The sequence below is a fragment of the Phaethon lepturus genome, unplaced genomic scaffold, assembly GCF_000687285.1.
Source record: "Phaethon lepturus isolate BGI_N335 unplaced genomic scaffold, ASM68728v1 scaffold49898, whole genome shotgun sequence".
NCBI lineage: Eukaryota > Metazoa > Chordata > Aves > Phaethontiformes > Phaethontidae > Phaethon > Phaethon lepturus.
In genome coordinates this window covers 16,480-36,419 of record NW_010560749.1, presented here as the reverse complement: position 1 = coordinate 36,419, position 19,940 = coordinate 16,480, and the positions used below count along the sequence as shown (strand labels likewise).

The window sequence follows — 19,940 nt, the reverse complement described above, 5'->3', positions numbered from 1 at the left end:
TCCTGCTGTATAGTATGTCACTGCCTCGCTGAACCCACTGGGAAAATATTTTTTTTTAAATGTCAACAACAGCAGACGTAGTTGATGAGAAAATAAATGATATGACGTATTATGTTCATTACCTCATTCCAATATCATTTTTAGCAGCTAATCTGAGCGAATATTTTGTAGAAGGAGAGAGTTTGGTAAGTTTATACTGCTTCAGATGCCCGTAGTAGCATTCTTTGAAGGGTCCGTTCTTCCCCTTTAAAAAAGTGAGAACAACCTGAGTAACTTTTTGCATGGGGGCTGTATGCTCCCTGCTAAGGTCAACTTCTTCACTCAAAATTTTCCTAAATTTCATTTCCCTAATTGAGTAATCATTTTAAAAAATGAGTAAGCCTAAAGAATGTAAAAAGCTAGTATCATCATGGTCATACTGAGTATGTTGATCGCAATCCTGAGCATTCTTGATAATACAACCACATTTTGATTGAGATATGTGTTTATTTTTTGGCACTTAGATTTATCAAAATGGCAATAAATGACTGCAGTTGAAAACAACACACGTTTTTGAAGTTTTTTTATCACTTTGGAATACATTTCAGTAAGAAGTTGAAAAGCCGAATAGTATTTGTGACAGCTACCGAAGATACAAGCCATATGCTCATCCATTTGAACAGAGCATAGGAATTAATGATGCTCCAAATGACAAGAACTAAATGAGGGAGTTTTACACTGCCCCTCTCAGAGGATCTGAAAGGACTGTCTACTTGAATTGCTGCAATACTTGTCATTTGATTCAAGCTTTTTAATTGGCTTGTCCCTTTAAAACTGTCTGGACAGTTGCACCGAAAATAGCTGATGTACCTAAGCAAAAAGTATTTTGAAGTATAATTGGTCTACAGATGTCATTATGATTTTTTTTGCACTAGAAAAGATCTTACCTCATCCCATTCTAAAAGAAAATTAGTTATTTTGGAACCATTGTCATTTGAGGACTGAAAATAAAGAAACAACGAAAAAAGTTAAAATCAAAGGGTTGTACTTTTATAAGTATTTTTGCACATTAAAAGAACATTTCAACAATTGAGTATCATATACTCCAACTGCCTTTAAAAACAAAATACTTAGTGTAGAGCTGAAAGGCATCTGCAGAAGACATACACAACAGCCCTCTTCCACAAACACACCTGTGACAATCTGAACTCTGTTGTGGGCACAGATGCACGTATTCAGTAAAGTGAGTGAGAAAGGGTAAAAACTAGCAGGTATTTTTAACTTGTTTAATTCCTCGTTCCTGATGGCTCTCCAGGCTGCTACACTACTTCTTTTAATTCTGACAGTTTAGAATATGAACTTATGATTAGTTTTATTTTATGAATAACGCAAATTATTTTCTTGTAGCTTTTTTCCTTATGGCCTTGCACTGTACGTTCACCAACCGTCTGAGCAATGTAAGCGTTCAGATGAGCAACATTTCTTGTTTTTATGACATATGAATTGGGAACAACCTTTACTTTCTGAGTACAAATAATTTAAAGTCATTTAGCTATAAACCATTTTCCAGCTAAAAGCATAGTCATAAGAAAAACATGAAGAGACAAGAAAACAGTTACCAACATGTCTTCACAGATACTGTACATATTCAGAAGTCACATTCAAAAAGTTACATCTCCAAAGTAGCCAAAGAAATTCACTACAAGTTGGTTAGAGTAACTATGAGGACTCTGAATTATAATGTTAAGTTAGATCTATTTATCATCCAGGAACCCCAAGTGAAAATGTAAAAGCTCTATCCTTTCCTATGCTGCCCATTCAGAAGAGACCTTTCCTACTGATTAATTCGTAGAGAGACCTGCTACCAACTCTACCACACTAAAGCCATATGCAAGAAACTAAGGAAGCAGCAAAAGAAAGAGGAAGAAACAATCATGATTTCAGTTATCAGTCTTAATTGAGCAACTTAAAAGGAAACACCTAAAGTACACACTAAATTGTTGACAAAGCTAACTTAAACATACCATACATGAATACACATCACACTGCTTACCTTCCACTGCAAACTCAGGCTGTTTTTGGTTCTGTTAATTAGCTTCGGTGCAGCTGGACAGTCTGGCTCACAACTTTCTGTAGTGAAGCTCACTAATTCCGAAATGGATTCTTTTATGGAATTGCTGGTTGCTGAAACTCTGAACAAAGGACAATTAATTATGTTGCTATTGCATTAGCACCTGAAAATTTCAGGAAAGAGTTGTCAGCTTTAGAAATGCATTTAATCATAAGCAGTGGTTACAGCAACAAGACCAGCCTGCCCACATTATAGGAAACAAGCACCCAATCACTCTTCTTTCAGATCGTTGATTCTAAAAGACAACGATTTCATGCCTTTTCATTCAGGAAGAAGTAACAAAAAGTGAGTTTATGATGTCGCTCCAGGTTCTAGTAACTGATGCCCACATCATAAGAAACACTACTATCCATTCGTTCTATGTTCAGGGAGAGGGAGGCATGCTGACAGAGTAGCATGATGGAGCTCACATGGGTACACTTACTGATCTTGAAGACTCCATCCTTCACTTACTTTACAATTACTATCTATCACAGTGGAGATATTTTAGTGATGAAATACATGTGGGAAGCATGATGAAAACGACAGCAAGTGTTACCAAACAGTAACAGAATACCTGACTTGAAATTAAGCTTTTACTGAAAAGACCTTGAGATTCAAATACAGGCAACACTTACTTGTGCAAGAGTATGGACACTAGAACGGGCTAAATCAGCTGTTCAGGCAATAAAACCACGTTTATCAGTGTAATTGTTCAAATGGGATAGAATCTCTAGAACAGCCATGCTTATTTATGTTTCTTTTTGAAGAGCAATGACTTGACTGATTTTTCAGAAATACTGTCCGTCTTACCAAATAAATCGTAGGTAAAAGAAAGCTGGCCTGTATGGAAAGCAACTCCACGAACCAAACACACGCTACACTCTACAAGTGGAGCTGGACTGAGTGTTTAACACACTCAGAAATCTCTTGCAGTTTAAGAACAAGAGGGTGCTTCCTTAAGTCTTAAAACTGGTCTCCTACTGTGCCCAAGCACTGAGGCTCTCCTATCTACTACTGGATCACAGTGATCTCTTGGCTTGTTTAACCAGCTTGCCTCTTCCTTGACCAGTTACACACCTTCTCCAGTAACCCTTATTTACTCTGTGTGGCAATTCTTGAACGTCACGTCTTGTTCCCTTGTAACACAGCATCTAACTTCTCCCCATTCCAGCCAGTTTCTACCTCCCTTCTTGCAATTCTACAAAAGCTTGCAGAAAAGTGGGAATTTAGATAGCAACAGTAGTGTCCACAGCTATGGTATTTTATGCAGAATATTCCGCAAGTTTGTGATCACATCTTCTTCAACATACCTGGCATGATAATCAGTTGCTGGTCTGAGATCAGGAAGTGTAATTGTTAGGTCTTCCCCACTGTGAAAAGGGAAGGGAGGGGGGCGGGGGAAAAAAAAAAAAAAGTTACAGCTCTTCCTTATACTTTAAAGGATAAAAGCTTATTGAAAAGCAAAACCATGTAGCGCATATTTAATTTTCACGTTTTCCATTGTCCATGTAACTCTTAGTGATATTACTTAAAATTTATTGCATGTGAAGTAGGTAGGTCTGCAAGTCAACAAACAGCTCCTGATAGGGAGATTGCCAATTGGTTAATGTTTTTAAACATTGGTATTGTGCTTAAATGAAGAAACTAAACTTACACATAGACAGATTTAAATTTTCCATTTTTACCACTGTTGGATATTGCTACTTCAAATGTAAATGCTGCTGGACTATGACTATGGCTCTCTCCATTCTGTGAACTAACTGGGAGATTCCAGGACAGAACGGCTGATCTTGCTTGTATATCAGAAACCTATTAAAAGCATAAATAATGCAAGTAAGTTTGCTTTCTGTAATAAAAGTTGTATTAGTCAATAACATGGTGTCGCTAGTTTGCCTATGAAGTTCCTCACTGGAGGAATTCTTTACCTTTGTAGTGGAAATACTGAGTCATGATTTAAATTGAAATTATTTCCTCTTTCCACACCTAAAATATCACATTAAAGCATTTCCCTTCATACACTAAACATACAGACACACTACATTGTCTCAGCGTATGAAGAGAAAATTTTTATTTCACCTGCACTGTTTGCATCACTCATTTGGAGCAAATTTTCAGATGTGGAGTCTTGAACACTGACACCAGATCTGTATTTAGGCACAGTCAGATGGCTTAACTTTCTAACTCTATTACAAGTCCCTCACATAATATTTAACCACTAAATTATATGATACCAAGAGACTCTGATTTTAAGTGCTCATGACTAAAATTTTTGGTCTTAGTTTTTTGCCGCTTAATTCCCATACTCCAAATTTTCTCTGACAAAGTCAACATTCTTCTGTTGGCATTAAAGTGCACATCAGAAGCAGCAATGAAATAATACCACCGTAACAAAGAATGGCTAGAAATCTGGAGCAGAAGAATGCAACCCATGCTTACTGTATAAATAATGCAAAGAGCTTCATTAAGCATGCTCAAGATCAAAAATATCAGTGCAGTTTTAGCCTTTAGACATTTAAATTAACATCACTAGACTCCAACTTCCTAAGTCTGCAAGAACTCAAATATTTGCTCCAATTCCTAAAGATAACATAAAAAGACAATCTATTTTTTGTAAATTCTATTCCCAATATTCCTAAATCCTCTATGCTGAACGAAGGATGGTTCTAAGAGTAGACAGACTTCCATTACTTTAGCAGGCCCTTGGTTTGCAAGGTACTAAAGCCCTCACATATACTAGACAACTTCAACAGTGGATATACTCTCTGCTTACAGACTGAGAAACCGCGTCAGGCTGTTTCAGGAAGTTGAGAAAAAGTGGGTTTCTACAGCATGATTGCCCTTTCCCAGCTATAAACTCTGACAACCAAACCACATTTTATCTATTAATAAAATGAACCATTAAGAAAAAAGCAAGAGAGATCAATAAGATACATGTTATTTTATAGAAAGTATATGCACAGAAAATAATGGTATTTTAAGGATAATACTTACGACTGGCTTGCCAATGCTCAAGTGAATATCACATTTCTTGGATTCTGTGTCAGATTCTGAAATTTCAAATACAAAACAGATTACTGAAAACCCCAAGAATAAACCAGCCTGTTACAAAAATGCCACCACAAGATGGAGTTCGCCTCATTAAGGGTTTAACAATAGTACTTATTGTGCAAAGTTCGTTTCCCCTGTTTGTTTTGGCTGCGTGACTGGTAGAAACATGAACTATCCAAAACTAACAGTGTTACAAAAACCCTTTTAGTACATCCTGCACAAAGGGTATATTTTCTTAATCTGAGCATAAATGGGTTTTCTTTGACAACACATTCCTCCGAAAATGAAAGGTGTTAAAAAAGTGACAATAAGATCTTATCTGTCTATTGTATGTGCTTTCCTTGAATTCCTATTGCAAAACACTTGGTCTAGGCATAATTTGGAAGAAGTCTGATCAAAACTGCACACTAAAAAATACCTACAGATATCAAAAGGTTTACATCTGTAAACTGAATCCTATATGCAATTGGCCAAGTCAACCAATTCAGGATATTATTCTGCCTGCAAATCAAAGCTCCCCCCGCAATGAATCTGTATTAAGACAAAGCTTTAATCAAGTATACTTTTCGTCCTTGAAACAAGTCGGATAAAAACTTCCGCCTGTACTTACTTCCCAAAATACAAAGTCAAATTTCTCTTTTATTCCTCTAACTGAAGAGTTAGATACAAGTGAAACAAATGAGGACCAGACCTTGCAGCCTAACAAGACCACTTAAATTATGACACACACGCAAAACACTAAAAGATGCACACAGCATTTAAGGAATCATGATAAGAAACTATCTGCATTTCAACACTGCTTCAAACCAACAGGAAAGACAAAGATATTGTACACAAGGTATTTTAGTATATGCAAGTAAACAGCCAGAAGCTATTACAAATCTCAAATATTTGTTTGAGCAAAATAATGCAAGGAACTGAAATGACACCTAATCAAACAGCAACCTGTACACACAGTTGCTCACACCTTCCCATTTCTTGAAGTCTTATAACTAGGAGTTACTTAGAAGTCCCACAAAAAAATGACACCAGAAGTCTTTTATGTAAGTACCCACAGGTCATGCTCACTTGGAATATTGATCAGTCCCAGGTCAGAAAAGGCAGAGAAGTAAACAAAAGGTTTAAAATTAAATCTTCCTGAAGACATTACTTGCTGAATCTCAAATGTACAAACTTGACACCACTATGATTTCGGGGCTGGAGGGGTGGGGAATCTAAACATCATGAAAAGTATTTCAGACTCTCTGTAATCCTGAATAGCCAAAGAAATTTAGAAATTATTTTTTCTCAGAAACTATTTTGCAATGAACTTATAGCATCTTCTGTTACAAAAGAATCTAGTTACCCTTTCAATGCAACCTACCTCCCATCTCTGCATCTGGACTGCCCTTTGTTTTTCCTATCTGCTTCTGCTTTAGTGGTCCTCCTGCCCCTTGCTGTCCCTTTCCATTTCCATTCTGAATTGTTGCACTGGAAGAATTAACAGCTTTATGTGGTGAAGATGGAGGACTGTTAAGTTTATTGTTAGTATGACCACTAGCTTGTCTGTCTTTTAGTCTTTTCTTCAGGTGTTCTTGCATTTTGAGACTCCTTTCATCTCGCTGAATGAAGTTTGTCCTTCCATGAGAACGAGGTTCTATGAAGAAAGGAGAACTTATTTCATTATTGAGTACAATTTATTTGACATCTGAGAAACGCTCTGCGAGTTAGAAGAGTAACTACAGTAAAACCGTAACTTGAAAACCCCTGGAACTTCACTGTGCTTGCTTTGTCAGTCTGTAGATGCACGGAGCTGCATGGCTCACCTAACTTCATCTTGGTGCATCTGTGAAGTCCCCAGGAATTTCGTGCCTAATACTCGGGGTTTCCGGGCAGCAGAGCAACAGGCAAGAAACGTGCAGGTATCACGCTGCTGACTGGCAGAGCTTCGCTAGACTTTAGGAACCTCGCAGGATAAAGAGCTTATGGATTGGGCTCAAATCAGTGTATGAGCATAAAGATCAGGTAGTAGGAGAAAAATGAGCCTCAAGGTTTAATTCTTGTTTTGAAACATTGTCAACATTAGTTAAATGCTACAGTAAGATACACAAAATATCTGCAAGCAAATTTCTATTTTTCTTATTTAACCCATATCCAAATTGTTAGGTTTTTTTCTTAAACATTATTTTTGATCACTTGCTAAGTTTAGGGTTTGGGGTTTTTTTCCCCTTTCTTCTTTTTTTCTTTTAAATGTAATTCTTCAGGCCTTTCTCTTTTTGTTATCTGCTCAAGATTATACCTTACATTTGCCCTGCTTCCCTAATATTGACATATAGTCACATTTTCAAAAATGTGTAAGCATATTTGGGACCCAAACTAACTTTAAAAACATAACTTGGGTGCCAGTGATATATTTTACCCTAGACATGAGCTGAAATACCTTAATTACCAATTTAAGCTTGAAAGAGATAGTCAATGGTCTTACATAGTCTAATTTCCTTCTGTGTTAAGTGCTCGTTTATATAATAAGGCTTACAGCCTGGTTTAATTCAGCAGTCACCCCAGTCCTCCACTGAAGTAGCATTTCATTCAGTTTTTAAATACAGAGTACACTTGCACTTCACCCTCCAACATGGATTACTATGGGGTTTGGTTTATGTATGTTATTTTTATTTTATTTCCAGTCATATTTGGACTCATGTCTAGCAAAAAACCCATACGTTCATTTACCAAATGAAATGCATTTTCAAAAAACTTCATGCCAAGACTGTGACAAAACACAGCAGTTTTGGAGAGCGCAATTTTAGAGAAAGGTAGAAGCAATCATTGTGGCATTTATAGTAACCAAAGCAAGATCCATGAGAAATATACACAGTATTTGAAGACTTCTAAGTTACAGCTTTTGCATTAAATCCTTAAAAACAGAATAGCAGAAGATTTAAACTTTATGCAACGATACTTTGCAGGTGCAACATGCCTTCAGACCAGGCTCCATGACACCTTTATACACAAGTGTATTTTAAGATACCCCATAAACACACATAAGGCTCAGGGAGTCTAGTAACTAGCATCAAAGTCACAGAAATGTGTGAAACAGCTACCAACAGAACTCAGCGTGCTCAGCCTAGATGCAGTGAGTGAAAGGCCTTCTCCTGTGTTTAAACATCACCTGCGCTCTCACCTTGTTCTTGGAAAACGTGTGGTGGTGGATGCTGGTGAATGAACTGTGGTGGCAGCTCTCCTGTCCCAGGAACCGGAGGGTACACTGGGTGAGGTGGGTGGGGAAGCAAAGCATGGTGGTGATGCATGTAATGTGGCACGTGGGGAGGAGGAGGAGGAGGATGCATGGAAGGATGGAATTCGGCTGAGTGTGGCAATACCACCACTTTACGAACTCCATTTTCTTCCACCACCTGTCATGCAACGTAAGAAATTCAAAGTTAGTACAAAGACAGTCTTATAAATATGGTACCTTTAATAAGAATCTCTAAGTTTAAGTTTATATCCACAATCTGACAGTCAGGGATATACAAACCAAAATGAATTCCAGTGGAACTCAGCATATGTTACTGAAAGAAACTGGAGTTTGAGGCAGTCAGTTTTAAGAAGCTGAGTCTCATACGCTAAGGTGCTAAGCAATCTATAATTTACGAATAATATTGTATATACTTTTAAACAAGTAATGTGAATTGATCAGTGTGCAATTCCCAGTCTACTTGTAATTACGGTTAGAAGAACTGCTTTAGACCACATCCTGACTGACAACGCTATCGTATGTACAAGTCCTTGCATGTCATCTGATTTGTGGTACATGGCTGCATACACATTCTTAGCCTATGGCAAGTACAAGGTATTACAAAGTCAGCTCCTCTGTCTTGTACTGTGATCCAATCCAACTCAAATGTCAAAACATTTCATGTTTGCCACAGGCTAAGAGAATTCAGACAAGAACTTGTCTGTGTGTCTGAACTCTAGGATAAAAAGATGCTAAGACAGTGCATGCCTATGTATGCACACACACACTTCTAAGCATCTGTCCTCAACTAACAATATATAGGCTCCTTCTGGAGTCTAATTCTGCCAATGTGAAATACATTAATATCTCAATATATTGCTTTTCCTACAGTAAATTTAAAATACATTAATGTTTTATATAATAATGCTTCTCTAATTCTTAAAACTGAGAAGAGACTTTGGACAGAACACAGGCTTCAGAAGACAAGGTCTAGAAATAACACCAAAGTAGGATTCACAAAAAGACGTATTAAACAATGATGACACTGAAGTAAAACAACGCCCACTTTAGTCTCATCTTTAAGACATCCGGACAGATAACCAGAGGTGGAGGTTTACAGGTCCTTTCTCCAGGTAGGGTTCATAGCACAGACAGAGGACATCTATACTGATTCGTTATCACTCTGTGGTTACAGCCCGTTTTGCTTATCTGAGGGACTAAGTTTTCAGCACCTACAGTTCTGAGGTCAAAGGCTTCCGAGTTGACCATCAAAGAAATTACTTGGTCATATTCCAGTTTGTTTCTTCTGCCACGATACACAAAAGTTCACTGGCATAAAATTCAGACTGTATCTAACGTGAAGTCTGGCTCAGAAGCAAACTAGATTGTATTAAACCCTGTTTAAAGGCAGACAACAAATCAGTTGCTTTCTCTTCTCCCTCACACAAGAAGTTAAACAGGTATGAGCAATGTATGTAATTGAAAAAAAAATAATCAATGATAGCAGGCTGTTCAATATTAAAGGCAAACTGACACTTCAAAAGTAATCAAGACTCGGTAGGAAAACCAGGCATTTTTCTTAGATTGGTTTAAAATTAGTCTGCAGCTTTATGCTTCCTTCCTTCCTTATACATCAATTATCTCCTCCAAGCCGCATTAAAAAACACAGATTAAAATGCTATTGGGCAGGGCCTTAGAATGCTTTAACATTTACAGAGATGGATCATGTCATCAGCAGAAAATATTAGCTGTGAATGCAAGTGGAGGGGTGCGTTCCAGCTGCAGGCTGGCATACAAAATTGAGATGCAAAAAAATATTTCTTTTAAATGCAATCCGTAAAGTAAATAATCCAAAACAAAAACTGCTCTTAGAAGATTTTAGCTTATTTATGTAACCTTCTGTTATTAAAAATATACACAATTTATATTTTCAGGCATTTAAAGAAAGCACTTGCACAAGAGCAGGCCATATGTTTTATCCTGTTTGTTCCTTCAAGATTCTCTCTTAAAGCATGTTTAGTTTGGCTATAAGAAATCGCTCTAACGTTTCCTAGTTGGCCAAGAAGGCATTACAGATGTTGAAATATTGCTTACGACAAAAGTACATTTTGAAAAGCTCCCCAGCAAAAGATAGAGCAAACTACTAAGAAATTATTCTTCTGAAGGGAAACAGAACATGTCCACTCACAAGCTGCTATGACAAAGTTCAGCTGTGGGACGACATCAGTCTCAGCTGTATTATTAGCAATCCTTAAGAGACTTTAAATAGAAGAAAAAAAATCACAAGAAGTCACTTAAGACTAAGCTTACACTGAATACACTTTGTTCCAGAAACAACGTGGGGGGCTTTTTGGTTCATCAACAGAACTAAATACACCACTTGAACTGTATCAGATTGCGTAATATTAGAACACACGCTATAACCGACAAAAGTCAAAACTCATGGCAAATTTTGATGGCTATGTTAATTCTATTTTATGTATATATTAAGCAAGAAAACATGGCACAGTATTGTGTAGAAGGGATATATTAATATAATAAGACTTCTACATGATTTTTCAGTCTGAAGTTTCTATGTCCCCATTATCCACTACTGAATCGCTTCACTCTGCTTAGGCAGAAACCAACAATAATTTATTTCTGGGCTCTGCCAGACAGTTTTGGGACAGAAAGTTAAAGTCTTCTCTGCTGGCAAGAACAGTATCAAGTAATTCAAGCTCTGATTTAAAGTTGGTTTCAAGCTTGTCTATCTCTGTCATAATGACCAAGGGAAAACCAAACCAAATAACGTCCCACTTTCATGTGACAGCAAACACAGAAGCAACGTATTTTTCAGTCTGTGGGCCTCTGCATTTGCCAGTACTTTGCATACTGTTTGCACTGAAGACTCCATTTCATATTGATGCATAAATTATCTGGGGGATCTTTCTTCAGGGTCTGCATGAAAGTACCTACTTTTAATAGCAGAAGCAGCTGTATGCAAAAAGGCAACTGCCTGGGGAACTCAAAAACATACAGTTACAAGGTTTTCAAACCTACTCAGAAAACTCCTAATTTTGAACATCACTAGAAAAAGCCTAGCCTATCCCATTTAAACATTGGATTTTAATTACGTCCTTTTAAAAAAGCATTAATTTGAAGCTATCAGTTTGATTTACTTTCAAATGTCTTTGATAACAGTTCAAATACCACACGCAGGTCTTATCTGCTATGACTTAACAACGCAGAGGAGTGGAAAAATCAGTGAGAATGGAAAAGTAAAGCTGGGAGAGAAGCCCAGAGTCCTGCTCATTTCATAGGCACATATCACTAGCATTAACACTCCTCTTCATAATTCTGCTATAACAGTAGAGTGTTTTGCTGAATGTTAAGGAGATCAGAGCTGGTAAAGAAAGGGGCATTGTAAACTTTGATAAATAGTTATATTAAAATGGAAAAAGCTGAATTAAGAGAAGACATTACAGAGAAATATCTTATGCAGTCCAGGAAAAAAAAACCAAAGACCTAAGGGATGAAAGAGAGAATGATACTGGTTATATGGGTCATACAACCTCGGTGTATGAAACTCGAGTCTCATACCCATAGCATGCATGAGACATGTTCAATCCCGATGCTGCCCCCAGCTATGTTCCCTTCAGACTGTTTCTAGCAGAGCTAAGCACCGTCTATACTCATCAGTCCTCTGATGCTTAGCAGGCTGCAGTCAACTGTGATTGCTCCAATGACCCAGGCACCTACTTTCACCTTGAAAACAGGACTAAAGGAAAATGAAGATGTGGATCCTATTAATGCAGCTCACACACCCAATTCAGAGCCATCTACTGTCTCACTAAAAGTAACCTTTTACTGCCTGGTAGTAATATTAAAACAAATCCTGAAAACTAGATCAAATTTTATTAAGTGAACAGAAGGTGATAAAGCCTACAACATAGTTAAATAGTTGATAAGGTCAATGGAAAAAATATGGGAAATGCTTTTAACAGCTGTTCCCGACAAAATAATCAATAGCCTCATTGTTAAAAAGCCACACCCACATACATACTGAAATATAATAATAAATGAAAGTTTACCTGAGATACATAACCAGGAGGCACAAATATAGGCGGCATAGAACCATTCGGTGACATCATAGGAACATGTGCTGGACCTGCGAAGTAACAAGGTGCCACTTTTTAACAAACGAGGCTTTTACAAACTCGACACCTTTTTTCCAAAGGTTGGTGGCTCACTTTGGTGCCTGAAAAGCCAGCAACTGCATCCAACTCTATTTATGGAACTACTTTTAGACAAGTAGATTGAGAAGCAAGGATTAAACTATCCAATTAAAAAAGTTAGTTAGGAGAGAAACTTAAATAACCAGGACTGAGAGTTTAAAAAAATAAAAAAAAGTGACTGTACCAAGTTTCCATCAAGAAAAATGCCATTTATGTCACCGATGGATAACACATTTTCACATTCAAAATATGTATTATGATTTAACAACTTTCAAGAAGCATCCAGAATTTTAGGTAATATTGTTGAGTGCAAGTATAACAAAAAAGCACAGATTAGATTTATCCCAACCACCACGCTTACACAGCCAACAGTATTTCTTTAATTGTACAAAAATCAGCATAGATTAATTTTAGTTCTTATTTTGTGACAGAGTTAAAAGTCTGTAGCAACAACACTTGCACCACAGTAATGCTGACAGCTGGTTTACCAACATTTCTTTTTTTTTTTTTTTAAATAAGACTATACTATTTTTTCCACATCAAGCTGAAAGTATTTCTGCCTGGGATTTGATGAAAGCAAAATGGACACATTTTATATAACATCATTTGAAATGGTGAAAAATATTCCAAAAATGGAAGTACCGATAAGTTCAACTTGATTTACAGGAGACATTTTGACCCAACTCACATTTGCAGTTCTGTCACTTACCCAGAAGGTAAAAAGTAGTTTGTAGCCACACACGGAGTAGCAATGCTTCCCAGAGTATCAGCAGAGTGCTAATGCCACTACCTTACAGTAAAGTGAGGTCACATAGCATCTAGTAAAGTTGTTTAGATCAGTGTGGACTAAATCCCACGTAAATTGACGTGTTAAGACTCTGAGAAGACAGTTATTCATTACTGAAGCAGTTGAGATGCCAGCCTTTTATAAATTAGCAGCAAAGCCTGCAGAGCTGCAAGGAATCTTGGCAATTTCTCAGCACTGTCTCATTTGTGTACAAACTGAAAAATCTGATTTATTACATTGCAGAACATAGAAAAACACATTTCAGATTACAGAAACTGTAATGCTGGTAGTAACTCTGATATTTGCAGAATCAAAGTATTTGGATTCAGTACTTCAGTTTTTCCTTTACCTTGAATACATTGAATGTGTCCATCTTCAGTTGTAATTGTAAATGTTTCACCCGGGTTTACCTGTACAAGAATAACCTGTAGAAAACAAAACACAAGAGAGGTGGTGGGTTTTTTTTAAAATTGTATAAATTACCTGAGGGGGAAACCCATCCCTTCCTTATACCCACGTGTTAGATTGAAATAATATAGCTTTGACAACCTCACGAGAGTAAAAAAGCAAGATGAGAAACACTGACGGGTAGAATTTCTTCATACTTCGACATAAAATTGTTAGTTTTGCACACAATCACTATTTTTCTGATTACTACCAGCAGTGCTTCCCTTGATACACTTGAAATAGTTAGCTCAGCTTTTATTTCAGTATTTTCACACTGCTTCTTTTACTGAAGCAATAAATTACCTAAGATTCACCTTGCTTTCCGAGCTTTGCCTGTGAGATTATTTCGGTTTCAGGGCTAAATTGACAAAATCAGGACTTTAAAAATTTTGCCCAAAACTCAGCCATGTTTTTTCATTGAAAGCACGCTGGTATGTATTGTGACAACATATTCTCCGATGCTATCAAGTAACTTAATAAAGTATGCAGTCCTTTGGGGATGGAAGGAGGGTAGAGGAGGTGATAAAGCAGGTCATGCCTACCACCTCTGCTCTACAGCTCCTGAAAGATCAGGTATATTTTCCTCACGTTTGTGTAATCCTGTAGCTAAAGAAATACAGCTAATAGTGAGATTCTGCAGGTTCATTTGGACATGACTGCATTCACTTTCACACAAATCAATGTGGACATCTGCCAGAATTATTCCTCAGGCAGTCTACAGCATCGTTTCCCTTGTGCTGGCTAACACAAACGATCGCCTCATTCTGCCCCACTCACAGCATGTGCTTCAGTCTTAGTGTAAAATATTGGCAGCTGTGCTTCAGTTTTATTGTAACGTGACAACATTCCTAGGAAAATTTTGCAGTGAGATTCTACTGCATTACATAAGCACAGGTCTAATTCTTTAGTATAATGAGGGGTTTGGCCATCTAAGAGCTGTGCAGAGTCAATATTCCACGCTGGTGACAGCTAGCACATAAAGAGGCAGGCCAAAGTAAAAATTGAAATAAAACATATTTGTAAAACTAGCTATGAAATGCAAAAAGTATGATTTTCTTTCACTGAATTTTTATAAAATATTTTTATACTATTTATGGAATGAAAATTCTGTTGGGTAGACAGGACCAGAAGAGATCACCTAGTCATGTAACTCCTGGTAAAAATGAACTACCCATGACATTAACGAGTAAGCCTGCCTATTTGGTGCTGCTACATCTCCAGTGATGGAGCTCCATGAACTCCCCAGGCATCTGCACCACAGTTTCACTATCCTCACCATTACAGACGTTCATCTAATTCAACATTCCCTGCTTCAACCTGAACCCTTACTCCATGTCTTAACCACCAATGAAATAAAGACCAAAGCATCAATGAAAGAAAGATTGTTTTCAGTCATTTAGATGCCATACCCTGTATATAAACCCTTTTGAGACTTTTATCTGCCTTTTTTTTGGAAACAGTGCAACGCTGATGACTCCCACTTGCAGTCTTTATCCATCCCTTGGCAGACCTTTTTCTAAAGGACCGCTACTAAACCAGTCATTCCTTATGGTAAGCAGACTACGCCACCCAAACACAGTACTCTGTACTTGTTGCTAATTTTACAGATTATCTTTCTAGTAATCAAAATAATTTCAGGCTTCCAAGATGCTTGCAATTCCTCCCATTTCATATCAGCTGCAAATTTATTAAGTACACCTCAATTCTATTACGTTGGTCATTAATAAAAAGATTGCTGAGGAGAATGAGACTTAAAAAGATCTTGTGGTCCCTTATTCAACCTTTGCATTTTGATCAACTCCACTGACTACTCTTTTCCAAAGAGTTTGCCAAGTAGCTTATGCTGCCATTAACCAAAGCACATTTCTCCAGCTAACGTATAAGAGTAAGTGCAAAGACACCCATGTTTCCCAAAGTTACAGCTTATGTCTCCTGCTTCTCTCTCCTTCTACTCAAGTGTGCAACACCTGCACAGAAAGAGATTGAGGTTTGCACAGATCTGTTACATTTAAACTGCTGTGTGTAAAGGCAGACTCAAAGGAGCAGACTGATAAATGCTGTTTTAACACTGATTTTGCAGCTTCTGCATATTGCTATATTAGTTTTTCTTTTTTAGCAGGGGATGCAGGAGCACATATGAACACAGACCCTGCTCCGGTGAGTTCACAGTATAGGAGAATTTTACTTCAGGTAGATGAGTTGCTTCTGAATATAAGTAAAATACCAAAAACCCCTGAAAAGGCCATCTAGCCAGTCAGTAATATTTATTGCAGTTCCACAAGAAGGACAGATGACAGATAATACTTTTAAAAATGGTGTAATTAAAACACAGAAACTTAAGCAGATCTGTCACTATATAAATACATTTATGACACACTACTGAACTTCTAGAAGTAGAAAGAGAGAAGCAATGTTACTTGTTTAAAGAAAATGGACAATTATGGGCTGGGGATTTGCCAGAGCACAAAGAACAAGGAAAGATGAGGTCTGGTGTTAACAATGGCTGCTGGGGATGGACACTGGCAGGGGACAGGACTCTGCAGGCAGGTATTAAACCTCAAGCGAGTCTCATCTTCATAGGCAAGAAAATTCAGAGGCAGGAAAGGTATCCTTTTAGAAAATTCAGAGCCGCTGAACATGCCAGATCTTCAAAACAGGTTTCAATTAACTGAAGTTCTCACAAACAGTTCAGGAAACTATTAACTCAGCGAAAAGGGATCATAAGTGGTGTAATCACAGGGCTGTAGAGCAGTTCAGAGACTGGAATTTCAGGAATGCATGGGGCAATGTCTTAGAGGAATGACTCACTATAATTAATGAAGCAAATGCAGTTCCATCTACTTTCCACCAAGGAGAATTTCCAGGAAGCTTGAGTGTTTCTAATGAGTCAATCTAAGCCAAGTTAGAGGACAGACTAGTGCTAGGAGTCACAGTTATGTCAACACCTTCAGGTGTCCCACGTAACCGTTTCAGAACTAGTGGGATCAAGCTATTTCAAAGCACTGATCAGTGTTTTGCTTTCATCCTTTATTCACACACTTTCCATTGCTGAAGGTTTTTCAGAACAAGCAACTCTTCCCGAAAACTTCCAAATACATACCTCATGTGAAATGAAAGTAGTGAACTGCGTGCTGCATCTTACTGTTTGAAGTAAGTAGCCAAACAGCCTAAGTTTTATTTCTGAAAAAAACCCCACTGTATGATACTCTATAATTAGACTATCCTCTATGGCACTGGCAGCAAAATATTTAAAAATAATCTGTGTTAATAAAGCTTCTAGGTTAATACTCTTTATTTAAAAGCAAACTTTCCAATGTGAGACTGTAGCTCAGAAGCCTCTCTAGAGAAAAGTGCCACGCGCAAGAGCAGCAAGTGTATTTGTTAGGCAACCAAAGGATGGCAACATGACATGGCTGTTTATATACAGACACACTAGAATAAGAAGTATTGGCAGATCAACATGAAATCACATTCCCAGTCCCATGAAGATTTTCACTAGACAGACTTACTCATTATTTCGAATATAATTTAATTATTAGTCCTGCAGACTATCAGCCTTCAAGTCTACTCTTCAAAAGCCATTTTCCCATGCACCTCCAAGATCCAACTGTGGGCTTTTTTTGTTTGTTTGTTTGTTTTCCCCTTGAGTTTTTTTTATTTAACCTCACCTGTTTGCAAACAGTCTCCACTACATTCTGAAAATTTCAACAACTGTCACCTTCTTTTGGGTTATTCAATACACACTTATATTCTACATACTGATCTATACCAAGACATGCTATACAAATACAGCTATGGAGAAGGTCTCCAATTAGATCGACTTGATCTCTTTTCTTTGTGTAACATGAAACACTACCTACTGAATAACCTCACAGCTGGTCAGTGTCTAAAATTTCATGTTGCTAATGCTAGAACTTCAGAACTAGCTTAGAGACTCTACAGCTTTACTTATTTCAAAACACAGTCACTGTACTTTTATATCCAGAGTCTGAGGAAAAAAGCAGAGTAGATTTCTTTTTAAAAATAAAGGCTACTTCTACAAGCAAGTATACTACACTCCCTCCCCACCTGTAACAATTACAAAGTAAAGGATATCTTATTTACAACTTTTTACCATTTAAGGTCTATCAGACATTCAACAACTCAGAATTATTTTGTTGTGCCCTGTTCATCCACTATACATTCAAACGTACCAAGGTCTTCACCATTACCTACCTATGACAGTTATCCTCTGGAAATTTTTATGCAACTTTTCCTTCTGGATTAACCCCGTAATTCTTATTACTGTCAGATATTTGAAGTTATATACTGATCAGGTTAAAACAATGGGCAGTTTTGTCCCTTGCTTCAACAAAATGATTATTTAACTCCAGGCACATAAAGCCTTCAAATGTATGTTTTGTTATCATAAGAATCTTAGAACAGCCCAGGTTGGAAGGGACCTCGAGAGATCATCTGGTCCAGTATTTCATGAGAAGGGGAGCCTAGACGAGATTATCTAGCAACCTGTCCATTTGCAGCCTGCCAACAAACAGCTACTTAGCTGTTTAAAACAAAACAAGCAACCAGCCTTTTCTCCCCTACCAGGATCTGCCATGTTTGTAGCTGCTAGGGCAAGGGGAAAATGCTTCTTAAATTAAGACCCAGCGTTAAAATGTCAGGATGTCTATAACATTTCTGAGTGCACTGAAAGTCTGTCTCCAAATGATAGGAAAATATCTCAGCCTATGTAGTGCAAGGCACTTGGCATCTACTGCCAAACAGTAAAATCACTTCAATTTTACCTGAGTAATACAACTTATACAAGCTTGTGCTTCAAATTGTTTTGCTTTCACTTCTGTCTGTATTGCTAATCATACCAGCTAGTTCTGAAGGCTTGTATCCAAGAAACTCTAAAGTTTCAACTAAATCTACTCAGGTGTCACCACTGCACTAATTATTAATGAAGATACTTAATCAGGAAGCCAAGGTCTTTCCTCTCATTTCCTTGCAACAAACTTCTTGCTTTAGAGCACTGTAACCACTTGCTAATCTTTACTGATTGTTTTACATGAGCTTTAAGAAGAGCTTTCAAAACCTTAGTGCTTTAAGTCTATATATTATATTTTTCCATTTATTCTTTGGTTTTGTAGTTTAAAGCACTTACATAACAAACATTCATTGTAATTTTCAATCTTTTCACATTTCCACTATGTTAATGGTGAATTATTTTCTTCCTCTCTATATATGCACTTCTATTTCACCGATGACACCAGTGCTGAGAACTACATACTTTTCTAACTTTGCAAATCAGTATCGTAGTTGCTTTGTTTCAAGCCTCCTCCTCTTTCAGCCATCATACAAGCTGTACAAGAAGTAGTTTTTCTATCTGTTCTGTTTTCTACAGTATGCTCGTATGTCAGCCTCCCTGCTGGCACAGTATTACGTGACTTGTACGAAAGTGCAACGGATTGACTTGCCTGTTGTATGCTGTCCCCATTAACCATATGAGGTAGAAGTGGCACTTCATTCAGTATAGGCGTAGCTTCTAATGGAGGCGGCTGGTCGGCCATCATGACTGAAAACCATTCATTGACAACTGCTCCCGTTAACCACCTGCTAAAACAAAGAGAGAGTGCCAGTATTAGACATGTCTCATCTCTCCCCCAAACAATTCTCTACTTCGTTTGCCAAACTTGGTACCAGTGTTTCAGAAGGAAAATACAGCAGTGCCTTCAGGACATTGTTTTTGGGTTTTTTTTCTTCTCCACAAAACAAAGTCAAACACTCGCACTATGATATTAATTGAATCATTTCATGACAGCAATTCAAGGACATTTGAAAACTCAATAGGAAACGATAATCAAACTTCAATACTCCACAACTCTCCTCCAAAGATTTTCAAATAAACTGACTTTAATTGGAGACAAAAGTTACTATAAAATACTTGTAGCTTCATTGCACATTTAAAAACTTGTGCAAACTGACAGTCTTAAAATCATGGAGGGGATCACATGTCATAGCTGAATTCTTCACAATGGAATACACCCAAGTAGTCTAATATAGTATCCTACTTTCCATTTAAGTACTGCATTTAAGCAATACATATCCTTCTTCCAAAAATATGCTCTTTAAATATGTATCATGCATATTCAACTT

The 19,940-nt window shown here is 37.4% G+C and overlaps 1 protein-coding gene across 1 annotated transcript in view; it reads right to left on the bottom strand.

Annotated features, from left to right (window-relative positions):
• LOC104625972 (fibronectin type-III domain-containing protein 3a-like) overlaps nt 1-19,357 on the bottom strand; it is a 29,941-nt gene extending 10,584 nt beyond the window's left edge. The window contains exons 1-12 of the mRNA XM_010293758.1: nt 19,262-19,357; nt 13,705-13,780; nt 12,425-12,501; nt 8,301-8,532; nt 6,504-6,776; nt 5,084-5,139; nt 3,747-3,901; nt 3,403-3,462; nt 2,033-2,171; nt 927-980; nt 123-244; nt 1-37 (exon numbers count right to left, since the gene is read on the bottom strand). The exon at nt 1-37 is cut by the window's left edge and continues 150 nt beyond it. Of these exons, the coding sequence (XP_010292060.1) occupies nt 1-37; nt 123-244; nt 927-980; nt 2,033-2,171; nt 3,403-3,462; nt 3,747-3,901; nt 5,084-5,139; nt 6,504-6,776; nt 8,301-8,532; nt 12,425-12,501; nt 13,705-13,780; nt 19,262-19,357 (1,377 nt within the window). The remainder of the gene's footprint in view (nt 38-122; nt 245-926; nt 981-2,032; nt 2,172-3,402; nt 3,463-3,746; nt 3,902-5,083; nt 5,140-6,503; nt 6,777-8,300; nt 8,533-12,424; nt 12,502-13,704; nt 13,781-19,261) is intronic.
• Nucleotides 19,358-19,940: the final 583 nt, after the last annotated feature.